Source organism: Aythya marila, assembly GCF_965140915.1.
Source record: "Aythya marila genome assembly, chromosome: 3".
Taxonomy (NCBI): domain Eukaryota; kingdom Metazoa; phylum Chordata; class Aves; order Anseriformes; family Anatidae; genus Aythya; species Aythya marila.
Window position 1 is genome coordinate 41,638,573 of NC_139044.1, and position 27,326 is coordinate 41,665,898.

At 39.5% G+C, this 27,326-nt stretch overlaps 1 protein-coding gene across 1 annotated transcript in view; it reads left to right on the forward strand.

Annotated features, from left to right (window-relative positions):
• PCNX2 (pecanex 2) overlaps positions 1-27,326 on the forward strand; it is a 151,987-nt gene that overhangs the window by 117,613 nt on the left and 7,048 nt on the right. Inside the window, exons 26-32 of the mRNA XM_082757622.1 lie at positions 9,868-10,121; positions 14,246-14,479; positions 16,659-16,762; positions 23,109-23,253; positions 24,499-24,729; positions 25,042-25,316; positions 25,823-26,004. Of these exons, the coding sequence (XP_082613748.1) occupies positions 9,868-10,121; positions 14,246-14,479; positions 16,659-16,762; positions 23,109-23,253; positions 24,499-24,729; positions 25,042-25,316; positions 25,823-26,004 (1,425 nt within the window). The remainder of the gene's footprint in view (positions 1-9,867; positions 10,122-14,245; positions 14,480-16,658; positions 16,763-23,108; positions 23,254-24,498; positions 24,730-25,041; positions 25,317-25,822; positions 26,005-27,326) is intronic.

Here is a 27,326-nt window from a genome sequence, read left to right on the forward strand (position 1 = left end):
GTATGTGTGTATCTGTGGCTTTCTTCAACTTCAAAGGCATCTGTGCAAGTATAATCTTCTTGTGCGCCCCCAGGGTACGCAGTGGTGCTCCTATGTTTGAGATAGGTACTGAGGTTAATACCTTATAAAAGCCACAGGTGGAGAGGGTTTTTTTTCGGTAGTTTTGGAACTTGCTATTATTTCTTTCATGTCCAGGCCAGACAAATGCAAATCTGTGTTGCTCTACAAGAACAGTTAAATACTGTGGCAGTTCAAGTCTCTTAGTTGCAGTCCTGCTGATTTCACAGGCTGATAAATCTCTAAAATAATTGCTTTTTTTTTTTTTTTTTTTTCCTTCTTTTTTTGAAGACGGTTTTAGTGGATCTGTCATTTTGGTGCCTCTTAGGTTACTCAAAGTACAATTCTTTATGGAAGCTTTGTGAAGTTAGAAAATGTTTCATTCGTTTCTGCAGATCTGAAAATAAAAGTGACTTCCAAGATAGTCTAAAAAGTGATGTACCTTGGAAAATGTTGGCATTAAGTTTATTTTTGTTGGGATTTTGAGTAAACAGGACTTTGAATAAACAGGACCATGCACATTTCCTTTAAAATCCCGATTTCACCAAATTATCTTTGCTCATCATCCTTTTGTGTTAAAATAGTTCATTATAGGATTTGAAATAAATAAATCTCATGCTTAAATTGTAAGAGTTTATTCTTTGTGCAGTTGCCACCTCCTGCTGAGTCCTTCTCCCCCATGCAGTTTAAGAAAAGTAAATCTTGCAAATACAGATGAAAAATATGAGAAGATGCTCAAACCACACTTTGGCTAGATAAAAAGCAGGCAGGCTTAATGAGCTGAAAGTTGAGTAGTGAATAACTGCATAGGTGTGTTGCAAGGAGGACTTTGAGCCATCTTGGTTTATTACCAGCCAGGTGCCATTTTGTGTCTGAGTCTGAGAGCAAAGCTCCAAAATTGTAGTGTGCCACCTCTGTATTCCCTAAAATCAGTTTGTGCAAACAAATGGGTCTGTGAATTGGCATTTCCATGCTGATTGCCTAACACTGCTTCTCTTTTTGAGCAGATCTAACATGTCTGCTCTCTGCAGCAGGTCTTTAAATTCAGCCTGGGCTGAGCCTCTGCAGCCTGTCATGTGTCTTGAGTTGCCTTTTGGAGCCAGATGAGTTCTTCTCATCAATATTTCCCTCCCCAAGCTCTCTCATGTTCCTCAGGAGGGGGTCGGCAGCCTTTGAGGGAGTATTCTTACCGACCATTCAAAGGACCTCAATCCACAGGACCAGCAGAGCAGCAGCAAACATGAACTAGGAAAGCACAGACAAATTACTGAGGGGGGAAGAGGAGGAGAGGAGTGACAAAAATGGGAATGGAAATCTCACCTAAACTACGAGAAAAAACGTATGATTATTTTTTGTCTTTGTGGACGTGATAGGTATGCGAAGGTTTCTCTATCTTTCAGAATATTTTCTCAAGATAGAGAAGGATACATTGGGAAGAGAAAGTTGGGTGTCTGAAGATTCAGATTACATTGTAAACAAAAAACAAAACAAAACAAAACAAAAACAAACAAACAAACAAACAAACAAAAACCACTAATAGGATGGAATAATGGAACATACCTGAGGAGAGAACAGCTTGAACGAGTAGCATTGGACATGTAAGAGTAAACCCCTCAGGACCATGCAGAGTAGGTGCCAGAGAAACCACAAGAATTTCAAGGCTGTTTAAGCAGAAACAGATGAGCCCAGAGGGGAAGCAGGCACAAGCTGGATAAGATGGATCTGCCTGATGCAGACAGTAACAAATGTTTTGCAGACTCCAGGCTGTGGGCAGGTAGTCTGCTGTGTGCCCCGTGGACGGGCTGAGGTGGTGTGTTGACACCAGGGTGCTGCTTTTGTCTCCAGCTAACCCATGAGGGCTGCTTTGCTTTAGGTAAGTCATGCTGCAGGACCGTGTCCTTTATGTAACAGGTTACATCCTTCTGTCATCAAGGAACTGGGCTGCTCTAGTGGGGCTGTGAGTTACATAGAGAAGACAGAGTCTGACTAAAAGGAACCAGAAGGTCTGACCTGAAGGCAGAAGCCGTGTGACGGGACAAGTCAAGGGCTGCTCTCAGCTCTGTGAAAGCTGAAAGTGAGCAGAAAATCTTTCTTTAGAGGTTTTCTTTGTTCCTTCCTTGAGCAGGATCGCTGCCTCCTAGGGCAGGAAGTCAGACCAGGCTGCCCCAAGCAGCAGGAAGGACCGACCATCTCCTGCCCCAGCTGGGTAGGATCCCATTTCAACTCCTGCAAATGCTCCGTGGTGGGTGTGGGGTGCAACTCAGCAGAGTAGGATTTTTTCTTTGGAACTTTGGAGCTTACAAAGCCAAGAGGCAGTTGCTGATAAACACTAGGCTTTCAGTCCACGTACAACCGCATTTCCTCTGCTTTGTGCATCTCATGTTCCTATTTTTAGTTGTCTGGTCATGTGCTGGTTTTTACATAGGACCCTGTTTTCATTCATTGTACAGATTGGTTTCCCACAAAGAGGGAAAAAAAAAAAAAAGGGCTAGAGGACAAACTTGAGGTCTGTAATTTCTGAGCTTTGGCTGCTTGACTTCTACTTCAATTTCAAGCGTAATTTTAATTGAGGGCCCTAAAAATCTGCTGATCCTTAAATAAGAAGTTCACATTTGCTTGGGAAACGAGTGAATCACAACAATGTTCTCTGTGTCTGCAACTGTTTTCTGAGCAAACCAAAAGCAATATTTGCATTGTGGAGCTCTAGCCTTTCCTGTGAGTGTTTCTCATGCACTGGCAATGCTGCCACAGCAGCGCCCAAAGAAGAGGTCAGAGTGTCTTCCTGATTTAAGTGTACTGAGGGCAGGAGAGACCACCTCACGTATTTGCATCCAGCTTAATTAAGAGTTGGCATTATAAAATGACTGATCCAGATTCCTTTCTAACTGTGTATAATTGAAGCATGTGTCTCAGCTTTTAAATGAAAAGCATCTTTGCAGTCGGGTAAGAAAGAAGACACAGATTGAACAAACTGAAAGAACAGAGTTGGCAAAGCTGGCATTCCTCTCATCTTTAGTCCTGTTCAAACTGAGCATCTTGTATGAATTAGTTCTTCACTCTCCTTTCAAGTGATGGAGAGGGGATGTGCCTCCATCATTTGTCCTGTGTGTAACACAGGGGGAAGGCTTAAATACCTCCAGGTACCGAGAGGAGATGCTCATTCCTACCAAACATAGAGAGGGTATTGATGAGCTTGGGGTTGGTGAAAACTTTCTGCAAGTTTTGGATTGTGCAGCTGCACATTGGTGTGGGGGAATCAAGCCCTTCAGTAACTTAACGATGCTGTCTGTGCTAGACCACAGTGGTACGCTAAAAGCAACCTGCCAGAAGAAATACATAATGTATCATTTAATTTGAAAGGGAGAGACAGGGAAAAACCCACAATCAAGGAACAAGCAGAAAGAATGTCAAAATATCTACCTCCCGCAAGTTCCCTGTAGAACGAGGAAGCCTTAAAATATTTTCCTGTTTAGTCTGTGCCTCGACAAAATGTCTTTTGGAGAACATCCAGTTAGGCGTAGCATGTGCAGAAATTACTCATGGATGATGCTGCTGAAATCTTGAGGAGCTGTTTTCTAACTCATTCCGGGTATTCTTCAATCATATAATTAACTTCTAAATCTCTGCCGTGATTTTGTTACTGAACGTTGCATGTGCAATATTCACGCTTCACTTGGAACTTCATTAGATGAAGCAAGGGAAGAAGCACAGAGCAAGCACAGCTGTAATTGCACGTAGTGGCAGGCAGCTGTGGCAGCAGGATGGGATTGCCGGTGGGGCTTTCTCTTTGTTAGCTAGTTTATTTTCCACGCAAAATGGCGTACGAATGCAGCCAGTTTAAGGTATATGCTTTAGGCACAGTAATGATGTCTAAGAAACAAGGACAGTTACTCATTTTGGCAGTGTGTGGATATGCTGTATGGTTTTGTTACAGTAGCAAGTACATTACCAGTGCAAGGAGTATTTGTTGGTGCTTGGTTTCTGTGTTTGAAGGCTCTATAGCATGAGCAAGAATCAATCATTATTTAAAGACTGGTTGCAGCATTCCCTTTTTACTTTTTCAAATCAGTTCATACTGTTGGGAAGTAAAAGTTGCCATCTTTATGTCTTTCATGAGGCCATGCTTGATGTATGTTTGGTGACTGCACAAAACCATCAAAAGATATTGATAAATTACAAGGAGTTCAGAGAAAAGCAGCCATTTTTAACACGTCTCTTTCGAGAGAAGGTTAAAAGAATTGAATGCACATTGTTTGCAGGAAAGAACAAAGGCTGAGAGACATGATGTTCAGAAATATTATGGGCATGAACAGAAAGGATGCAGAAGGATTTCTTTGATTTAATCACGGTGAAGTACTTGAAAAGACATAAAACAGGGAAGACAGTACTTTACATTGAATGCAGGAAATCTGTGATGTAGAAGCCTTTCTAGGTGTACAGTAGTGCTCCAGCAGTGTAAACCAACTCTGCATTTCAAATAGGCTGAGAATACTTTAGTTTCTTTAACACAGGCTAGAATAAATATTTGATGCCTTTTTTCCCTTTCCTCCCTTGCACAATCTTACATGTGTATATGGGTGTACTGGGGAAGACTTCTGGAAAGAAGGAAAGTGTTCTTAGATGCTCAGTAGCCTTTTTATTGAAAATATTTCTTTGTCAAAAGCAAAATATTGCACTGCATTGCACTCCAAAAGAGGTGACGTGGGAGATTCTCACGGTATTTGGTAGCTGCAAGTTTAACAACCAACATCCCTTGAGAATGCTTTCTTTCACCTGGGGTTTCACAGTGTGTCTTGGTGGACCAAGAAGAGGAGAAGTTTTTGAGGAGAGGTAATGTCTGTTGTTAGACCAACCGATCTGTTTTGAAAAATGGGTTATTTTTTGGGTATAAAGGACTTGAAGCTGTTGAAAACCAGAGCAGTTTTATAACCAATAGATTTGATGTTTGAGGAATTATTATTGTTTTTTGTTGTTGTTGTTGTTGTTGTTGTTGTTCTGAGTCCTGAGATTTTTCCTTGAAACAACCTGAAGTTCTCACAGTTTATAGATTACTATTTCTAATACCAATTCTACAAGGAAACAACCTGGAAAGAACCAAAACAGCTGGTAGTTTCCAGAAGTGTCCAGTTCCACGATCCTTGAGTTTTCATCTGGGAGCTCAGTTCACCCCTTTTTGAATTTTTTTTTCTTTTTTGTTTCTAGAACAATACAATGCTTGGTTTGGGGACAAATAGCCTTTTGCTGTCTTTTAGCTCTTTATGCTGCTTCTGGGTGATAACTTGCCACCTTTTAAGCTGCTATGCTAAGTAGAAAAGACATGTCAGGGGTAAAGGAGCCTCGTCCATTAGAATTTAAGAATACCCAGATTTACAGAACTCGATGGAAGAAGGTCACTGTATTATTTCCACTGTAATGTGTTTATTTGTAAAATGCTACTGGTTTTGCAAAACAAATGGTGAACAAACAGGCAGTTTTGTGAAGTCCTTGGTGAAGAGACCTCTGCATACCCTACCTTGGGCTTCAGTCTGTCTTCATGGCTCCCATCTCTGTGTCTGGCTCCATCCCTCAAACTTAACACCTAGTTAAATCCCTCAGTCCAAAGCTGGTTGTTGGGGTCACAGCGTTTAGAGCTTGAAATGCCTAGTGCAGGAGAATGATTTGTGATCTCAGTATCTGTGGGGTGGAGTTAGTGCGTGAGCCCTATGAGCCCTTTCGTAGTACGTTTGCACCCTGGGTGCTTGTATGTCAGCAGTCCTAGATGCTGAAGCTATGACAGCCTTCAGCCACAATAATTTTTGTGCATTCTGGATGTGTTGTTAAACTGGAGTGTTTTATAGCAATGTTTTAGTTTTATAAATAAGTTTATGGAGCTGCTTCTAGAAGTATGTTGCTGTGTTAGAGGATCCTCTTTCTGGCTTTTCAGTACTGAGAAATGCTTTTCCTCTCACTCACTCAGTTTGCAAGATGCAAAAGCATACTTGGATTTCAGCCTTAAATTCTAGAAGGTTGGATGGTCATTAGTTTAGGTATATATTCTGAATCCTCTTGAAGTAAGATTACAGCTTTCAGTTCCAATTTTCTCATTTCCATTAGGATCATGCTAACAGGGCACAAGTTGGTCTTCGGGTCCTGACATGTCCGGAAAATAGAAAGAGTTCCAAGTTCTCACACTGGTTTTCTCCTGAGCTCACATAGATTGACCTTGCTTTGTTGAGCTGGCACGTGTTCTTGCATTGATGACTTTTTGGCAACCATCCAGTGTTAGATATCTTACAGATGAATCAGCCTCATCTGTGCTAGCAAGGGTCACAGTGAATGACTAAGCCCGAGCGGAGTGGGAGAGCTTATTTTCTTTCTGCTGAAGAAAAAAACGTTAAAAAAATGTTTTCCTTCAGATTTCGAAATGACTGATTACCAGTGAAAACATTTTCCTGTATTTTAATATTTAATGGTACTACACTTAATTATATTGCATAACTGAAGTGCACGTTCTGCACCCTGCTCTTCGGTTTTATGAATAATTCTCTCAGAATTGCTTGAACTTGATCATTTTTGGAGAAGCAATATAAAATTGACATTTTAATCATCAGTTTATAACATAATATATACGAAACTTTGGGGTCACTGTTCTGTAAAAGATGCACACAGATGCTTAACTTCATTTACTGCCACTTGTCCCTTTTGGCTCCATGCATAACACTGAGCACATGCTTGTAGTCCTTGCAATACCAGTGTCTAGAGTAATGAACCAAAAGGGATTGAGGCAGGCACTGGTAAAATGAAAATTTTCAGTAACGTCTAAATTTGTGACATTGAAATCCAGCCAGTGCCTCATGGCCTAAAGCAAGGCTCAGTTAAAGATGAAAGAAAATTCATGGCAGTCCTGCTAGGACTGACTGGAAGAAATAAAGGGAACCAACACGAACTTGAGCATCAAGTCTGCATTTGTCTTTGCAGACTTGAGTCTCTTTTCTAGATGGTGCTTGGAAATATTAATCAGCAGATGAGTTGGGACTGAGGACATGAGCCAGGGATTTGGTATTTTGGCAGAACACTGGCCATGCCTCAGATCACACATTAAAGTAAACAGAGGCTCTCCAAGCAATCAGGACGCCAAATCCCTGGGGTGATAGTACCTGAATGCATCAAGCAGCTGTTGTTAAGCAAGGGCATGTTTGCCAGATGCTGACAGAGCACAGCCCCAATTCCATTCTTAGGAATACTTTTGTGGAATGACCACATGAGCTCCTTCATTTGTTCCCAGAGGTTTTGTAATAATACAGGCCCAGTTAGAAGGCCTCTGGCTCCCCAGGTTCAAAGTTGATGATTGTATTCACTGTAGAATAATTTGAAGTTTCATTGATTAAAACTATCTAGCAAAGATGACTTGGAGACATTTTTACCTGTTGAATTAGCTGAGAATGGAAATAATTGTTCTGGCTGCTTCTTCTGTTTGTGATGCATGTGATGACAGCTTCCCTCAAACACTGAGGGTCCCTTGAACTCACCAGTTATCAGCCTCTTTAGGGCCCATGTTTTACTAAGTACTTGGCTTTAGAAAACTGGTAATTACAGTCTCTACTAATAATATAAGGTATTTATTAATACAGGCAATATAGAGAGCACCTAAAAGCATAGCCAGCATTTGGTAGGAATGAAATGTGATATTTGCTTACAAATTAAAACTAGATTTAGGAATAGAGTAAGCAAACACATCTTTAATTCCACTAGTTGTGAGGGGTTTAGTGGCAGTTGTTTATTAGGCCTGTGCTTTTCACCACATATAAACACTTGTCGATGTTTAATTTAACACCTGGGATGAGGACTGATCTTCTCTTAAATTCAGTTTAATACTGTGAGACGTTTAACCTTTCAAAAACTAGACATAACAGCAATAGTAACAGCACCAGAAAGGAGTAGTTTTTTTACCCTTTTCAAGCTCTGTACAGAGGAATGTGCCTCTCCCTGTTTTGCTTTGAGTACAATGTCTTTTGACTTGACTTCAGAAAAGCATCCACTGACCCAGAGCAGTTACTGTTTTTTTTTGCTGTTGAGCATTAAGTGTTAATTCATGTAGAAATCCGTGAAATATGAAGCAGAAGCAGGCCAGTTCATGTCCAGTCCTGCTGGAAATGTCAGCTTGATAGGTCATGTTTTGCACTTTGTGGCAGTCTTGATCGGATAGATGTTTATACTAAGGTTACTTAAGCCATTTAATAATTAGTCATAATGGTATATACCTGAAGTCCAAGGGGGAACACACGTGAGTATGTGAACAATGCTGGATTTACACACACAGAATACGTTTTCAATTTCAAACATACCCAAATTCTTCTCTCATTTACACTGACACAACAGAACAGGTCTGTTGGTCCTGGCAGATGCTGCTTATTTTTCTTTATATAATCTCTAGCAATAAAGCTCTCAGAGAGATTATGTGTTTCAAATCATGTGGTTTTCTTGCTATTTTTGACTGTGAGAACACAGGATGTGCTCTGAAGTGTATTTGCTGATATGTTAAATTTATACGCCATACCACACTTTCCTCCAGAATGAAAGGTAAGTGGTAGCAGAGATGCAGACTCGAATTAGTATGTGAGAGACATGCTTGTTAAGGAACATGTAATGAGCAGATGAGAGCCTGCTGGTAAGTGTTGTGTCTTTGATGCCAGCTAAGGCTTTAACTGAGTGTATCCCTCTCCAGAAACTACAGTACAGTGTCTAGCACCTTCCTCTCCTTTTGAGACCATTTGGAAGTGGACTGAGCCAGCTCTCTCATGGGGTGACACTGAAACCACTGGTGGAAAGGCCATGTGAGATGTATGTGTAGCTTGCATGGCCTTGAAAGATAGTTTCTGTAGAACTTCAGGGGGGAGAGGAAGTTCTGCAACAACCCACAGAGAATAAATTTTAAGAAGGTCTACATGTCAAGAAAATATAACTCGTGTATTTTGAGAACTGTGTGGGGAGCACATGTCCACCTCTGGTTTTGATTTGTAGTGCTCTACATGGTTTTCAAACCACATTTATAGCTTTTAAATCCTGAGGGCTCAGGCTGACCATCAAGAGTGCACAGCACAGGCCAGAAATGCAGTCTGCAAAGCAGAAATATTATTGTTGCTGCATCTGCCTCACAACTTCTTTTTGAGTTAATATGACTTTTTCTGATAGATTTCTTCCATTTTGATCTAAAGGCCTGTGTAATAGGCTAATTAGAGAGCTGCTCTGTCCTTGTGATGTACTGCCACTAGTGCTATTCATTAGAAATGTTTGATCCAGAGTAACTTTTACTCCAGTGGGAAAGAGAACAACCAGTTGCACGTTATTTTTGGAACCTGCTTTCCAAGATAGTTTGCTCTAACCCAGATTTTACAAGTGCTCTGACAGACTGTAAAATCTTTGTTTGCATCCTGTATGTTATTTGAAGAAGCAGACTGGGACTTGGATCAATTTGCTTAATATGCCTGATGGAGCAAGAATCTTTAGTGTTGCTTCCTGGTGAGCTTTTATTAAGGCAGAAGCTGTGGTCTGTAGTTTGGCTCAGCTCAGAACCAAATGCCTAGAACATCAGATTGGGCCCTTTTGGCTTTTATAGGTGGTAGTAAATAGTAGTAAATAAATGATGTATAGCGCTTTATTTCCTACTGCACATGGATCAATTGGCACATCTAATTTGTTGCCATAGCTCTTTCTATTAGATTTTTGCTAAGCGTGTAGAGCCTTAAATCATACTTTCTCTGCTTGAAGGAAGTCCTTTGTTTCTTCCCCCCACAATAACTGGCAGCATATTCTCTTTTTCTCACTGCCAAGGGACATATTGCCAGCAGAGAGAAGTGGAGGCTATAACAGAAGGAGATGAAGACAATGAAGGCTGCTGCTGTTGTAAGCCCGGACACTTGCCTCACTTGTTATCGTGTAATGCAGCCTTTAACCTCCGATGGCTGACATGGGAAATAACACGAACCCAGTACATCCTGGAAGGATATAGCATCATTGATAACAACGCTGCAACAATGCTGCAAGTGTTTGATCTGCGGAGAATACTTATCAGATACTATATAAAGGTAAACTCTTTGGTAAAGTGGACTGTATTCCTATCCTGGAGTGTCTAAAAGCTAGCTTTCTGGCTAGCTTTTAGAAATAGAGTTTGAAGTAGCTGGCTTTGTATTCATTCATTTCCACTACTGGCAGTCAGACTGACTCAATATCAGGTAGGGATAATTAACTCATATCTCCCTTTGCTGCACATGATTCTGGCCAGTACATGTAGTACAGAAAATCATGGGCACACTTAAGCAGAAATCAAGAAGGGGTGTTAACATCTGCTGATAAAGGCAGAGGAAGCATTCTTACAAAGCAAAACTCCACTCACAGTTTGTTATTTCTTCTTGATTTCGCCTTTTTTACCATTTTTTTTCTGGGAAAAAAATCAACAAGCATAAAGATCTTTGGAGCTCTCTGAAGAGCTGTTTCTCAAACGTACTTTGTTACCAGCATAAAACAGCAGGTAAAAAAGGGTTTATGTAAGTATCACAACACATTTGAAGTTAGTGAATTCCATTGATTAAACTTCAATTCATTTATACCACTTCTATATTTGCAGTGTTATTAAGATCACAGTGACCACACATACTTATTTGTCAGAAAAGCCAAACCCTTTCAACCCAGCAAATGAAGAGATCACTATGCTTTACTGTCCTCTGCTGAAGCAACAAAAGCCAAAGGCTGCTGTTTATGCTGTTGGTACTTCCATTAAGCTAATTACCAAAGCTCCCAACCATTTCTGACATCTCCTCCCTACCTGTGTCTCTGCAATTTTAAAAATCCTGTCAACCTTAGAGAGACACCTCTTCTAAATAAATTAGTCATTTTTTTTTGCAAGCGAACCCATGCAGTTAAAACAATATCATTGCCTCACAAAGGTGCTTTGGTCATGCAGTTGATTACTTTGTAAAACACAGACTGGGGTGTCTTAAATAAGTTCAGAGGCAAAACTGTGTGTGAGCATGTTTTTTATTTATTTATTTTATAAGTATATAAGCAAAAACACTTCTTTAAACTGAAATTAAAACATTGCTACAGTTGTTTCACTTTACTTTAAAAGGTAACCTAAATTTAAATTGATGCAAGCTGTTATGATTCAGTTTTTGATAGTGAATGGGTGAATGAGGTTGAAAAACACCCCAGCCTATGCTGGAGTAAAATTGGCAGTTCATTAGTTTAAAGTAACAGAGTTGTGCCTTGTAAACAGGAACTTTTAAAGTGTCTTTAAGTCAACTAAAATGCAGAGGACTTGTGGAAAGCTTGAGGTTATGACATATGAAGTATAACTTAACTAAGTGTGCTTTAGAGTTTTGGGTCTGAAGTATCCGAGAAGCTGCCAACATATAAAGTTGCTTTGACAAACTTTTGTCCCCTATGTTAATGATGAGGTTAATTCACTTGATCCTGCCTCAAGTGAAAGGGAGGAGGGTTAAATGATCTCCATGCTACTGAGGTATGCTGTGGCTCCATACCCACTGGGTGCAGGTTTTGTAATGTTCACCACCTATGACTTGCAAGATGTGGGAATCTAATCTATTTTGCTTTGATTTCCTCGAGCCAATGTCATTGTACTGCTTTTATGGAACTTCATTCCTAGAAAGGTGCCAGTCCCTTAATCTACTTCCCTTCTTAGTGAAAGGAGAACAGAGGATCATAATAACCAGTTGGCAGCTTTGGTATTAACCTGTGCTGGGGCTCCCTTAAATTCAGGAGAACCCTTCCTCAGAATGACCATCCCAGAAGAAACTTGTAAGATTTTTTTCCTCCTGTTCTTCATGTTAGTAGTTTCTTCCATAATCAGGAGCTTTGATAGGATTTGATAAAATCCTTGTTACAGCTTAGGAAGGTGAGAAGATTATGTTATGTATCAGATAAGCTATCACCCTGTTTGTTTAGTGCTGTTAGAACTTACCTTCGGATAAGTGATACCAGAAACAGAAGTGAGAATTCACTCCTTCCCCAGCTTGCCCTTATCGAGGAGTCCTGAGCCGTGAAGACCCTGGGCAACTTTGCTGTGAACATTTTCAAGCTCTGACACTTTCCTTTTAGCAGAGCAGGAAGGTAATTTTATGAAGAACTCCAGTTAATGCAGTGTTCAAGTCAGATAAATCACAAACTCAGAGAAGCCGTAGACTTGAGCTTCAGCAACATCTGCACTTCCATCACACTAAGTGCTTGGAGTGCTTCTAGTTTATTCTTTGTAGCTTACAGTATGGTAAATATTTACCATATCATTTCTGAATTGCCATATAGCTGAGAATGTACTCACACACAAAACATACCCATGAAGAGCTACCAAGAGCAGAACTTAATTAGGTGGCAGAAGTTTTTGCTGTTTCTGTGTCTGATTACCAGTCTGATTATTTTCCCAGCTGAATCTGTTTCTTTGTAAACACAGGTGAGAATAATAAGAAAAGCAAACTGTATTTTGAAGATCAGCAAAGCAAATGCATGCTTTGTTTCAGTTCTCCTATGCTTCATGAATAAGTATTATATTGGTCTTTTAAAGAGTGAGTTGCACTGAGCTTCTTATTCTGTATGTATGTATTTCATTTGCAGTTTCACTGACAGCCTAGAAAAGCCCTTATTTTTCCTTATAAAAGGATTTTTATTCTCCACAAATAAAGTGGGTCAGCTCCTGTAGTCCTCCTGCATATATTTTGAAATCATTTCCTGCCCAACCACTGTGATATTTTTCCCTTGTGCCTCCTCCATCTTTCCAATCTAGTCTTATTTAAACGTCTTCTACTGTTTAAGAAATCTGCATTCACTGAGTCCTGTGTTTTTCGGCTTCTATTGTTTCTGCGTGACTCTTTAAATGAGCTTATTGTCCTCCACATGCCAAGAAATTAAGGGTCTGTCCCCAGTCTGTATCAGTCTTCCTTGTCTTTTTCCTCTGGAGTTTAATTTCCCTCTTGCCTGTGTATTTTTGTACAGTTAGAAAGACAAATAGTGAATGGTATCTAGAATTTTTTTTGAGGGCTGGTGGTGCTTCTGTCCTTTTTCATTTTAATCCATCATATTTTCATTTTATGCATTTAGTTGCTTTTTAATATTTCTGTTGCGTGGATGAAGTAGAACCACTTCATCTTCAGCCATTTTCACTTGCCTCTTGTTTGATTTGGAATCCAATTCTAAATGAATGTATTTTATCAAACCAAAACATTATAGTCATAAAACATTATCATGTTTTATGATAAAATGGACTTCCCTGCTGCTGTCCATGAAACATGGACTTCCCTGCTGCTGTCACCTTCCTTGACAAGACTGGAACTTCTCCTTAAGTTCCGTGTTCTTTTGCAAATAGTCTTTAAGTTTAGTACTGATAGGTTTCTCTTATTATTACTTTAATGGTTCCAGACCCACTGGTTAGAACTTAAGCTTAGAACTCAGGCACAGATATGAGTCTTGCTGCTTTCTATTTATGTATTCAGTAAAAGAACACCTGCTTAAATGCTCTTCCTCCTTCAGTGCTTTTTAAAAGTAAGGTCAGTCAGATCAGCTACAAGCTTCATAACATTATGTATAATAAATTCTCCATCATTATTTATTGTCCACATTGACAAATAACAAAAATAATAATGTTACTAAATGCAGAGGGAAAAGAACAATTAAAATGGGGTTTCAGGCTTACATTATACACATCTGTCAAATCTCACCTTTGTGGTTAAATTGTGGTGGAAATGTTTTTCTAAAGACTTAGGAAAGCTTTCTCCCCAGATAACAGGACGCTCACATAGAAAAAAGAAACCTGTTCTGACCATGTGAGAATCTACTGCTAGTTTTTCAAAATTTCCCTGGATTTTTATCAAAATCACTTTCTTGGTAATAGGCTCTACAAGCCCCACCAGTATTCACAAAGGAATTCCATGTTCTTATTGCAGTCTATTGATTTGTATTAGTTTTCCGATAAGGCAGCAATGTATTAAAGACATGACTTCTTTTTCTGTTGTCTGCTATTTAGATATCAAGTATTATCATCTAACTAAACAGTTTGGTGCAGCAATGATGCCAAGCAGTAAAAAATAGGAAGAATATGTACCATTATGGGTAGCTAGTGTTGTCCTCTTTGATTTAATCTCTCTGTGTAAAATATTTCTGCATTAATCAGAGATTAACTGATGTTTGCACATTTTGTCAACAGAGTATAATATACTTTACAGCAAGCTCTCCCAAAATTTTTGACTGGATAAAGGACGAATCCATCCAAAAGATACTGCAGCCTTATGCAAAGTGGCATTATATTGAACGTGACCTTGCAATGTTTAACATTAACATAGATGAAGATTATGTTCCCTGTCTCCAAGGAATAACAAGAGCTAGTTTCTGCAGTGTTTATCTGGACTGGATTCAGTACTGTGCCAGGAAAAGGGTGGAGGTAAGCTCTCATTTTTTTCAGCAGTTAAGTTTTAATTCCTGAGCTAGGAGTTAACTGATGCATGTTTACTCTTTTTCTTCCTCAGGATTAATAGAGGAAAATGTATTTCATTTAAACTATCAGATATAACTTTTTAAAGGAAAATCTGTGTTTCATAGAATGGAAAAAAGCACATTAGATACTACTGTTGTACAAAAAACTGAACCTCAAGCAGCTTCAAAGCTGTCATCGTTGAATACAGAACCAATTCCGTACTGTGCATATTCTCCAACACTGTTAATTTTATCATCTCTAGAAAGTGTGCCTATAGCAAGTGTTCACAGAAGTGCAGCTGGAGTGGGCTTTCTTCAGGAAGTATCATCAGAGCATTCTTGTTCCTTCAGTGTTAGCAGTGTTTGGGTACCGTTGCCAAACATTTGTCCACGTTTGTGCGCCCTTTCCAAACATCTGCCTGTGCTTGAATACAGTCCTCAAGCGGTAGGGAAGTGCACAGCAAACTAACTGCTAGCGTAGATCACCCCTGAGAGCACGACATTCAGATGTGAACTACACCAGAAAAACGTGTGAAATGACCTTGCGGCTCTAGAAGGCCAGAGACAGGTTTGCTGCCACACATTCACATGCTTTCAGCTGATAAGATTACTGATGGTCAGCAGTCATTTGGCAAAAATGCCCTACTGTATTTCCGTGGAATACTCAAAATAACCCAGAGGCGGAATACAGTTGCAGACAAGCATATTCCTCGGTTTTAATTTTCTTATTATTGCTGACAATGGGGAAAAAATGAAAAGCATATCTTTCCTGGCCACCATGCAATGTTACTTGTGCATTTTTCATTCAGGATCACTAATAGAACATCCCAAGTGCTACCACTGACCTTAGCTGATCAATGTAACATCACTGAATCTTAATGTTTCTTCACCACTTCAGTTCTTTCTCATGTCTCTGCACCTGAATACAGTTCCACGAGTTCCTCTGCATGCCACTATATTTGGTGTTGTTTTCATTGAACTGTCCTTCGAGCCTTATCACCAGCTCTTCCTGCTGGGAATATTTCATCTCTTTTCTTGCTCATCTCCAGGTCTTAGCTCCCAAATTTGGACATACACAGCATCCCAAAGTGCAGTGAAAGTCTCTGCTAAATGACACCTTTTCACCTGTTATGTGGCTGTACCTTTCAAAATAAAATGGTAGATTTAGGCATGTCCAATAAACTTTAAAATCCTGTAAGTTAGAGATAAAAGAGCAAACTAATGCCTGCACCAGTGCATGTCTGTGTGCACAATTCATATATATATATTTTACATCTTTTTCTTTTTCCTCTTTTTTTTTTTTTTTTTTTTTTGTAATTCATCAGCTGTGTAGAGGTAAAGGTCAACTATGTGATGAGATTTAAAAAAGCTTCAGTGTGTGCCCTGAAAATCAGTATCAGCTACATTCTCCGTTATAACTGGCTTCAGTTTTAGAGTCAAAGGAATCACTGATTGCATGGTCCAAAATAATAATATGTACCCTCCTAAAGATTCACATTCATGGGAGTCTAAGTTTTTCCTCCTGCTTGATAGCAAAGCATTTGTTTTCCAAAAATTTCAGTTAAAAAAAACAACAACTCACTCCTAACCTAGTAAATATAAATTAAACATTTTGACTACTTGATAAAATGTGAGGTCAGTGTCATCAATGGCATGTAGTTTAGATAGATGTTGGTATTTGCTAGAAGTGTTTTCCCCTGCAGTTTTCTAAATAGATTGTTCTGAAATGTGTCAGGGTGCCTCACATGCACCTGTTGTCCCATGCAGAGGGGTTTTGCTGCCTCTAATTGCAGTGTCTCTCAGCAATAATATAATCCGCTCTGTTTTTGAAAGTCATGTCTGGAGGAAGTAAAAGCAAAACAAATAAACAAATACAACAAACAGCAGAGATTCCCTCCCTCCCTGTTGATCTCGCTACCTGAGATTGAAATGTTCAGTTTCTACTCAGTGGGCAAAATAAGCTGCATTGTGAGGAAAGTTTCTGATTGCAATGATTTTCCTTCTTGTTCTGCTTAATTGCAAAGAGTGTTTGTGTGTACAGATCCATCTACAGACATATTTTATGAATGTTGCTATTTATAGTATTGAAATGCTTATCAAGACCGTATTTGTGTCTAGAATTACATGCTACTCTTAAAATTTTGTAGCACTTGGACAGCGATGAGGATTCTCCACTAGTAACGCTTTCCTTTGCCTTGTGCATACTGGGCCGAAGAGCTTTGGGAACTGCAGCTCACAACATGGCCATCAGGTAAGTTTTGGGAATCCTTTCTCCTCATCATGAAGATCTGTTTGTGTTTTTTTCACTTACTGTAGAATCTCAGCAGAACCTTAGATCAAGGTACCTTTTATGCTGTTCTAGGTGTTCAGCCTGAGTAAATAATTGCATAAAAAAGGCATTTTATTAATAATCTTTACTTTTTTTTTTAAAAAAAGTCTCTCTTCTCACCTAGTTTTATTTTTTTTTTTATTAGTTGTATTTGAAATTCCTATATTCACAGTTTAGTAGCAGTAGAAAAGTTTAGTAAATATAGAGTCTCTAAGTGACCTTGCTGTATTGGCACAAAATTATGAATAAAGCTAGCTAGCCTTCTATCAGCAAATCCTTAGGGACAATTTGTCTTATTAACAAGTAAACAAAGGCAGCATGTGTGAATTTGAATGCACTTTATGTTATAAATCAGACCTTTAAACATTCACTCTAGCTTTATTATCCTTTGAGACGTTTGTAATGTCTATTTTCACATCTTTTTTCAGTCAGTCATGCAAAATGTTCATGACCCACATGGCTATTTCTTGGTGTGCTGCTCTTTTCTGCTTTCTCAAGTGGCTTTTGTCGTCTCTTTTCTGCTTGTTTTTGCATATTCCCTTTCTCTATTAGTTTTATTCTGGGTTGAATTTATTTTCCCTTAATTTCTATATATTCAGATTAGTGAAGTGTTTAGTAAATGTGCCCTATTTTTTGATGATCAAAATTTTCAAGTATGGGGACATGATAGAAAAGTTGATGAGCATTTATGGTCTTTTTACAGAAAAGATTAAAGTGATTTTGATCTGGGCCCACAATAGATATGTCACAGTGATACTAGAAATGCTTCTAAAAATATCACAAAAGCTTCCTAAAACTGTCAACACATTGCATGTACTTTCCACAGGATCTTAAAAATCTTCATTATGACGATTTGGCACTAGTACAGGTACAGTAACAATGGCGCCTATTTTTATTGGCTTACATGGTTAGTAGCTAAGGCAAAGAGATAATATTATCAGAGACTTTCCAAAGCTTGACCTCAAAAGTATGAATGTTGAGGATAGTTATTTGGAAAGACTTTAAGAATTGCAGGAGTCAGCTATATTGAAGTCATTTTAAAATCTGGAACATAACCAGTGAACCAAATCAGGTTCTGTCTTTTGGGAAGTGGACACTCAAGTATTTAAAAACATCTTTTCTTGCAGAGAAAAGGTCTGTAGAAGGGAAAGAATTGTGGTAGTCATATGCATTGCATAGCTCTATCCCTGTTTTTCTGATTCTATTATATATAATCCTTTATCTTTAATTAAGTCCTGGTTTTCCTTTCTATTAAGAAAGTGCTCCAAGGCAGTATTGAATCATTGTATTTTTAAAATGTACCTTATGTCATAAAAGGGATTAAATGGAAGCTTCTGTCGGAATCTTTTTCAGCACTTCTTCACAAAAGCTTCTGCTAGAGAAGTTTCACTGTGAAAAACTGTGTCATTTACCCACTTGGGTAAGATATCTTCAGTATCTTTCAACTGTCAGAAAGATCTGGAAAAAAAATAGGAATCTGAATAGCACAATTCAAGTTATAAATTGCTATTGCTACAAAACATGACTTGAGCTTGGTGAATGTTGTTTATTTTTGTCTCTGAAGAATTTATATATTTATTTTAATTCACAAGAATACTTCAATATAAATTATTGCCTAGTGAGAAAGGTGGGTACTTTGCCCTCAGACATCAAGACCTTTATCAACAAAAATCCCCCAAATTCATCTGAGTAGAGGACAGAGAGCAGTTCTTACCATCCTTATACTGCTTCACAGAGATCATCGCAGCTTATTTAAACATGAAGAAGCAGTAAGGCAGCCAGACTCTGATAGTTGTACAATTACATGGCATACCAAGGAGGAGACTTTGTCCAAAACATGTAACACCCGTAAGGCCAGAAAATGTTTTCGAAGATTAACTTTTGGCAGTGAAGGCAGGTCTCCCTCCTCTCGCTCTGTATTTGATGGAGAGACTCAGTACTTGCAGAGGGTAATTTAGAGCATAATTGCTGGTCCTTGGCCACAACTCTCAGCTTGCTGCAGGTCTATATTCAAGGCAGATGGGAGAGATGTACTTTGGAGCATCAGAAGTTGGAGGAATCATTTCTTAGGTAATTTTTTTTAACTCCTTTTCCTTTAAAAGGTATCATGATTATTTAGGTTAATCTGGTTGGCACCTAGAAATGACCTTGAACTTTGTCTTGGATTTTCTATTAGTTCTGGCTGTGAAGCACCTGGTCTATAGTGTTGCTAGAGATTTCTTGATGAGTTTGGGATGTAATGGGCAGATAGGTGTTGTAATTTTCTTCCCCACGTGCTTATTTCCATGAAGAATTTCAGATATGTTCAATGTGAGCAAACAGTCCAAGAATCTGTGATCTGGTGCCCGTGTTTTGTTCTCTGGGGTGACTGTGCAGGAAGGAGGAAACTTTGTATGGACAAAGTCTAGCCCTTGCTGTGTCTTGAGGAGTGACAGTCATCCAACTGCTTCACAAAAATAGGAATGCAAAGGTAACGTGCTACATTGAGCCGTGCGCTACAGAATTGAGATTCAAGTTTACATTGTGTATGTAAACTATCAATTTGCACTCATTTACACATGATTTTGTGTAATCTATTAATCAGTAAATGTCACTGTGTAAACCAAGGTTTTAAATGCTCTTATATAATGTATGTAAATAATTATTCAGTGTACCTGTTCATGGAAATGTCAGTAGAAACCCAACATTAACACTAGATTATACTATAAATGCATTCATTAGGAAGGCAGAACATTGCTATGCAAATCACATGCTCTTTTAAACTGTTATTAGGAGACATCCTGCACAAAATGCAATTTGAAGAATGACATGACATTACTATTCATTTATTCAAACGTGAGTGATATGTTTCAGTGTGCATCCATGGATAAAATACTTAATAATGTTATTCAGCCTCTAGACCTACTAATAAATAAATGTTCAGTGTATGTTTCAAATTTGGAAAAATAGGAAATTCTCTTAATAAAGTGTCTCTCATCATTCCAGTGGGAGCTGGAGCAGGCAGTGCAGCTTTGTGTGTGCCAGAGCTGAGCAGAGCAGGAGCAGGGGAGAAAAGTTTGACCCTTAGCACACAACCACAAACATTTAAAATATCGAATTGAAAGGGGCTGCCAGTGAAGATATTTCTTCGAGGTGAGCTAAGATGGACAGGTGATTACTGGCTCACAGGCATGCAGATGTCTTTATTGCTGAAATAAATATACAGTAAACATTGGGAGAGGTCTATAAACTGCAGACAGAGGTTTGGGTTTGGGGTACAAAATATACACATACATATTCACCAGCTTGTTAGCCATCATCTGTTTGTACTGTTTGGAGGCTTGTATCAAATGCTTTTCATTCCAGTTGATGGAGCAATGTAAGGAGTGAAGAAGGGGGGAGCATTTGCTTTGGCTCTGTTGCCCTCCCCCAGTCCTTGTGGTGCTGCTTCATCCCCTCCTTGCTGCACATCCCAGAGCTGCATCCCCCACACCTGCATTTTTAGAAACAGCTCGCTGTTGTGATAGCAAGTTTTCAGGTCTTAGCTCAGACAGTTGGAAGTGTTGCCAGAAATAGCAGTTGTGTCTTTTCGTGATTAACATAGTTTCTTTGGCATGTGAATTTACCTTAACTAGTTTTTAAAACACTTGGAATGAGCCTGCAACTGCAGCAGATGACTAATTGAGCTATGTTCAAACCGGGCCAAGAAAGTAGCAACAACCTAGAGTCAGAGCAGAGATCAAAGCTGTTGGCTCATAGCTTCCTTGTAATCTCATTAGAGTCTTCAGGAGAGAGCATAACAATGAAAGGAATAACAACAGCTGTATTTTATGTGGATTAAGGGCTGTGTGTTACAGGCTTGAGTTAGTGTCACATTATAGGTAGGAAAGCCTTGTCCAAAAGCCTCATTACAATTGGCAGAGGAATAAAAAAAGGGAATGGTTTTGTGAACGCAGCAATGTCCTCCAGACCTCTCTGGTGGGAAATACAATACATAAAATAATTGTCTCTCAGCCTCCCACCACCGCTTTGCTCCTTGTAACAGTCACATTTGTTCTTAAAAATGCTGGTTAGAGAACTTATTATGCAGAGGGATGAGAAATGGCTGAGTCTTCCCAAACTGAGCACAGTGGGAGCTGTACGTGCTTCCGTCCTCTCCCTCTGCTGATGCTCAGCTGCAGTTTTCATAGCTGTCCTAGTGCTGGCCTTGCTTTCAGCAGATGCTGCTGTTCACAGCAGCCTGTTTAGCATATGCTGATGCCTGTAAGACACTTTGATGCGAATGCAAACTCTTTGTCTACTCTGGCGTTCATATTTGGTCTGAAAGCCTCTAATGATGTAAAAACCAGTTCTCTTTCCTGCCTGCTCCTTCCTTCATCCCAGCCAACTTGTCATAGCAAATACGGGCAGTGTTACTTGGGGAAAAACTATACCACTGAGCCATCAGTAGGTGCACGTTTTGGGGTCCTTTTTTTTCAGTTTCATCCTGGAAAATCTATTTAGGTACAGAAGTGTTTTTTTTTCCAGGCAGGGATTCATTCATTCACATATGCTGCATGCTGTCTAATGGGGGGGCGACTGGAAGGATGATTTGTGGGTGCATGGGCTGCACCCACCATTTTTTTTTCTTTTCTATCTGGTTTATTCTAGGGCTTTCCTACCTATTAAGCAGGGTTTGGGTACGTTATCATCTTCCATACTCCAGAGATGATTGATCAAGGGTCAGCAGGGATTCATTCTTTGAAGACACATAACAACTCCCATTGAAACCCATGCTTGAATGTTTTGAAGCTCTGAGTGTACGTGCCTGCCTCTTAAACCTAGGCATGTTTTAATATGCAACTTAGTACTAATAAATGCAAATGAGGTAGGAATTCACAAGAGCTTCCCTGTGCTCCTACTGTTCCCAGCAGTGAGAGAAGCCCTGCCTTACTGAGTGGCCTCAGTCCCACTGATCAGTTGATTTGTATTACACGGTGCTTTTGCAGAGAAAATCAGTATCCAGCTGCTTTTCCAGTAACAACATATATATCCTTCTGTTTTAATTTCTAAAACACGCGACCCACCGTGGGCAAAATTAGAATGTTTGAGCTTGAAGGTAGGCCAAGCAGCCTCCTAATCTCTCTCTTCCCTCTCTCTGAAGAGAAAAAAATGTAAAATATTTTTTTCTTTTCCAAAATAATTAAGAAAGCTCAATTAAGTGGAAAGATGCATTCTCTGGAGAAAGTGTGGATGGTAATGAAAAACTCTAACATCTTAATGCTTTTTCTCCTCAGAGCCTTTACAATCTAAAAAATCAACTCTTGTAAGAGTGAGTAAAATCTTGGCAGGTAGATGAAACCATGTCCTGTGGGTTTGTAAGAGATGCCTGCTTTTTAACAGATGGCTCTGTTTTCTTCAATTTCAAGATGAGTTCTTCAGAACAGTGTTAGGTCTGTGGTCCTCCTATAAACATTACCTAAGTGGCTGCTGCGTAGCTGTGTGGAGCTCACAATTCATGGTGCAGGCTGGAGCTGCAGGCTGACTGGTTCTCTTCACAAAGCCCTCGTGCAACCATCTTCTAGCAGCTGCTCCATTTTGTCCCGTTCACATCTCGCTTCAATCTCAGATCCAGGCAAACCGTCCTCCAAGGTCAGGCAGAACTGGTTACATCTAGTCTCCTGTATGAAGAAAGAAGCCCAGCTGTGGTTGCTTTAAGGCTTATTGTTTCGGTCTGAAATGCCAAAGGTTTAATTCATGCTCTCACCTGGTTTGCTGAACAGCTTGTGAAACTCGGGATTCTTTTCAGTACGTCTGGTTTAACGTTTGTCTGGTTTTGAGTTTCATGGCAGAAGTCTCAGATTTGCTAAATGTATATTTTACAGCTGTTATTTTAATTATTATTTTTACCTTGCAAGCAGAACTGCTAACAGTGACAGGGCTGATCAATACCTTTTCAAATGAGGGGGCAGCCTTTGCTGCCTGACTAGGCATTGTCGAGCAGCTGGCACTATGGCCATGCAGCACCCTGATGCACCCTGTGATCCTCCCATCCTTAGGACTTCTTTTCCAAGTGCCACGATCCTTTCATGGCCAGATGTTTGCAGTGCAAGCAGAAGGAAAAACACCGACCCAAAGGAATGGGTTTTCAGTAGAAACATGCAGCCTTTGCTTTATACCAACCGCAAGAATCCATCGTGTACAGTCCCAGGTCCATGTCCTGGTTCTCCCTGTGGTGGGCAGCCGGCTGGGGTCTGGCTTGGTGGAACAGAGATGGTTTCTGGGACTGACTGCTGCCTTTGTCCTGCAGTTTAGACTCCTTTCTTTATGGCCTCCACGCGCTGTTCAAAGGAGACTTCAGGATAGCAGCGAAAGATGAGTGGGTCTTTGCAGACATGGATCTGCTGCACAAGGTGGTTGCCCCAGCAATCCGAATGTCTCTGAAGCTACATCAGGTAAGGTCTTTATTTTTTTTTTTTTAATTTTAATTTTTATCTTTTTCTGTTGTATTTGCTTTCTTATGGAAATAAAGGAAAACTTGGAAACTGTCCAAATTAAAAATGAGAGGGAAGTGGAGTACTTGTTGCCTTATTCTGAGAAACTTCCTTAACCAAAATGGAAAAGCTCAGCATGTATTTATTTTACATTCAGTTGACATGGGGTACCCCCAGCTGTCCATTTTTTAACTATTTTTATTGCAGAGCTTGACCCTGCATTTTTCATTAGAACAAAACTGATGGTCACATCATGTTTTACTTGCAGAGGTACCATAATGATGGTTTTTAACTTGAAAATAAATAAATTGATCAGTAACTTTAAAAAATCAATAAATTGATTAGGCTAATTTCACTGTTAATTTATCAGTCCTTTGATGATAGGTGATACATGAAAAACACTTCCATATATTAAAAGTCACAGCTGAGAGGAGCAGTGGGTTGAAGGGTTTAGTGTCACAGCTGTGTTTGATTATGTCATGCTGTTTCTGACCCCATTCTGTTTTCAGTTGTAAAACTCTGGCACACCTCCATTGAAGTCACTCCAGTTTCTTTTGGTCAACCTTTGTATAGCTTGGAATTGATTTTGTTCTTGCTCTGGCATATTATTTAGTCTCATACACTTTGATAATGCATGATATTTATAATTGCTCTGAGTGTAACTGAAGTGGAACTGCTCTGATTAATGCAAGAGAATTGGACAAAATAATGTTGTGAATGTAATCCCTGGCAAGTATTGCTTTGTGACAGCTAATGAAGTAACACAATATTGTGATACTTGTTGATGGATTCACAGTCTGTGCTTTGTTGTGGTTTTACATGAATGAAAAGAAGGATTTCCACAAGAACTGTGGAATGTCCCAGGTAATTCTGATCTCCCTCCAGATTATCCAAAACCTCTGCCTACTGTGGTTTCCCACATTATAACTTGTAACTGGATAAGCTCTCGTTCTCTGCCTTTGTCCAGTGGAGACAAAATCAGAACAGGTTACAACAGAACACTTTTATGTATTACTGGTAAATCTATTGTTCTACCTCCTCCAACACATGCTGTGACACAAGTCATTTTGGGGGACAGATTTTGGCAGACTGTCAAAAAAAAAAAAGAAAGGAATAAACAAACAAAAAAAAAATACAGGTTTTTGTTAATAGTTTTTGTGTTTTCATAAATATACCTGACCTTTTCAATACTTGTTGTACTACCAGGACCAGTTCACCTGCCCAGATGAGTATGAGGACCCGGCAGTTTTGTATGAAGCAATCCAATCTTTTGAAGAAAAGGTTGTGATTTGTCATGAAGGGGACCCTGCCTGGCGCAGTGCTGTACTCTCCAACAGAGAAGAGCTGCTAACCCTGAGGCACGTGGTAGATGAAGGAGCAGATGAATATAAAGTTATCATGCTCCACAAAAGCTACTTGAGCTTCAAGGTTATCAAGGTACATGAACCATCTTTCTAATACTGCAGTAAAAAAGGAGGAGGTTGGTTGTATTTGTCAGAGTAGGGACTGGAGGCCCCAAGGGGAGCGCTGTTCAGTTCACTTCTGTTTTGCACCCTTAATTTTGTGCATAAAAAGCAACATCCCAGGCTTAACCAGGGAGTAGCTGCTCATGCAGTTCATAAAACCTGTAGGTACAAAGACACGGCATACTTACACACTCCTACTGCTGTTCTACCTAGACCACATAGTTCTGTATTTTAAGTAACAAATATTTTCCTGTGGTCCACACTGTGTTTTACCTACCTGTAGGTCAACAAGGAGTGTGTCAGAGGACTGTGGGCTGGGCAGCAGCAGGAACTGATTTTCTTGCGCAATCGTAACCCAGAGAGAGGAAGCATCCAGAATAATAAACAGGTCTTGCGGAACCTAATTAATTCTTCATGCGATCAGCCACTGGGATATCCAATGTACGTTTCCCCTTTAACCACCTCGTACCTTGGGACACACAGCCAACTGAGGAACATCTGGGGGGGACCTGTCAGTTTGGACAACATTAAAAAGTGGTTCAGATCCAAATGGTTAAGGTAGGTGTTAAATTTTGGTCATGCAGATAGACACTCTGCAGTCTCAGTTCCACTGTATTCTCTGTTAAGAGAGTAATTGCATACTGTTATCTATGAGTAAAAAATTAATTGCAGACAACTCAGAGTGTAATAGAACAGCCCTACAGATATGGCAGAAAACACATGCATTTGCAGCTTTTAAGCAAAGCTTTCTGTATGTTAGTCAAAATTCATTATCAAATCACTTGTCAGCAGAGACATTTCCCTTATTCAGAGAAATTTTACTGTTTAGTCCTTGTAAATAGAGGTCTCTTTTCTGTAACTCAGTGACATGTCAGAAAATGAGGAAACATGTTGGTGGGTTATGCTCCAGAGCTTCAGCAATGTAGATGATCATCCCATGATGATCATCATTGTTCTTGACCAAATTACATGTAAAAATAATTACACATTGCAACATCTCCTGACATGGATGGCACAAGTTCTCCGTGTATTTAGACTGACCATGTGTTTGTTCCTGCAAACAGGATGCGGAAAGACTGTCATGCAGCTCACCATGACAGAGGCAACGTTGAAGAAGTGGATAATGGAGGGGGGTCATCCAGTGGCCATTCCGCAGGTAACTCAAGCCAGAGCAGTAGCTCGCAGCACACCAGAGATGGAACCCCTCAGTTGCAGGCTTCATCACATGAGGTCCACCAGCGTGCAGGTATTTGCACAAATTACTTGGCTTTTTCTGTAGTTTTCTCCTGAGGGGCCACATGGACAGATGCTTTTTGGGCTTCTCTCATATCCAGTGGAAAACTAATTTTAGAAAGGGGGACCTTTGTCTTTCCTGGTGGACAAGCATGTGTAGGAGATGGCTTCCTGATATTGTTTCAGATTTTTACAGGGAGAGTGTAAGACAAATGTGATTCGTGTGGCTCACCAAAGGTTCCACTGTCAAACTATTTACTGTGTTATTTTTGGACTAGGAGGTACTACTAACAAAGGCAGAATGAGAAATTCAGATGGGAGTCTGTGTGTGTGATGCCCATTCAGTTCACACATTGAGCCTGTGCTTATTGTTGGCTGGGAATAGCAGAACTAAAAATATGCAAAAATCTTAATTATCTTAGAAGAAGCATGATGATTTATTTGAGGAATTAGTTTGGCTGTTCATCAGCACTTGTGGAGAATAAACAAATAACAAATAACTCGCTACGTCTATACATCAGTTACCAGGAGAAAATTAAATGTTGCCAGTCACTCTGTCAGTTAACAGCTGAGCCTTTTTCTTATTAAATTACGGATTCAAAAGTACTTCAGATGCGTTCGTAAGGTAGAAGTACTGGCCTTCACATTGGAAATATACGTTAAGTTTGCCAGTGGGTCACTGTGGCACCTGTCACTAAGGGACCAGGATTTGTTGAAAGGTCAAGTTAATTGACTGCATTACAAGTTGTGGTACTACTGTATCAATTAAGGCAGATAACTAGAGGGTACAACACTTGTTTGTTTCCTGTTAAGATCATTTTGACCTACCATTAAAAATAATGGACAGGAATGGAGAAAATCTTGCCGTGAATGTAAATCAGGCTGTAAGGATAAAATAACTACTGCTTTTAATTGAGTCTAGCTTTAGACTAATCCCCAGGTGCATACTCATAACTTGACACTGCAGTAATCTGAATGGCAAACTTAATTGTAAAATAATGATCCTGAGCATGCCATGCAATAATGAAAATTAATTGTGAATTGTTTAAAAGGATGTATTGGGTGCCTAGAAAACCACAACCAAGAGAGATCACGCTTAATTAAGAAAAGCTACCTGGCTTTGAGGTAAAATGAAGAAATGCACAACAAATGCAAGAAAATGGAAACCAGCAAATGTAAATCAGTATTCAGTCCTGAGAGAGAGTTGGTAAGAGAAAGAAAATGAAACAAAGAGAACTTTCTGACTAGCACCATTAGGGACAATAGGAAGAAAGCTGATTTGCTGCTGTTTATTTTTTAAGAATATTAGAAGCACAAGAAATTTTAACAGTAGTC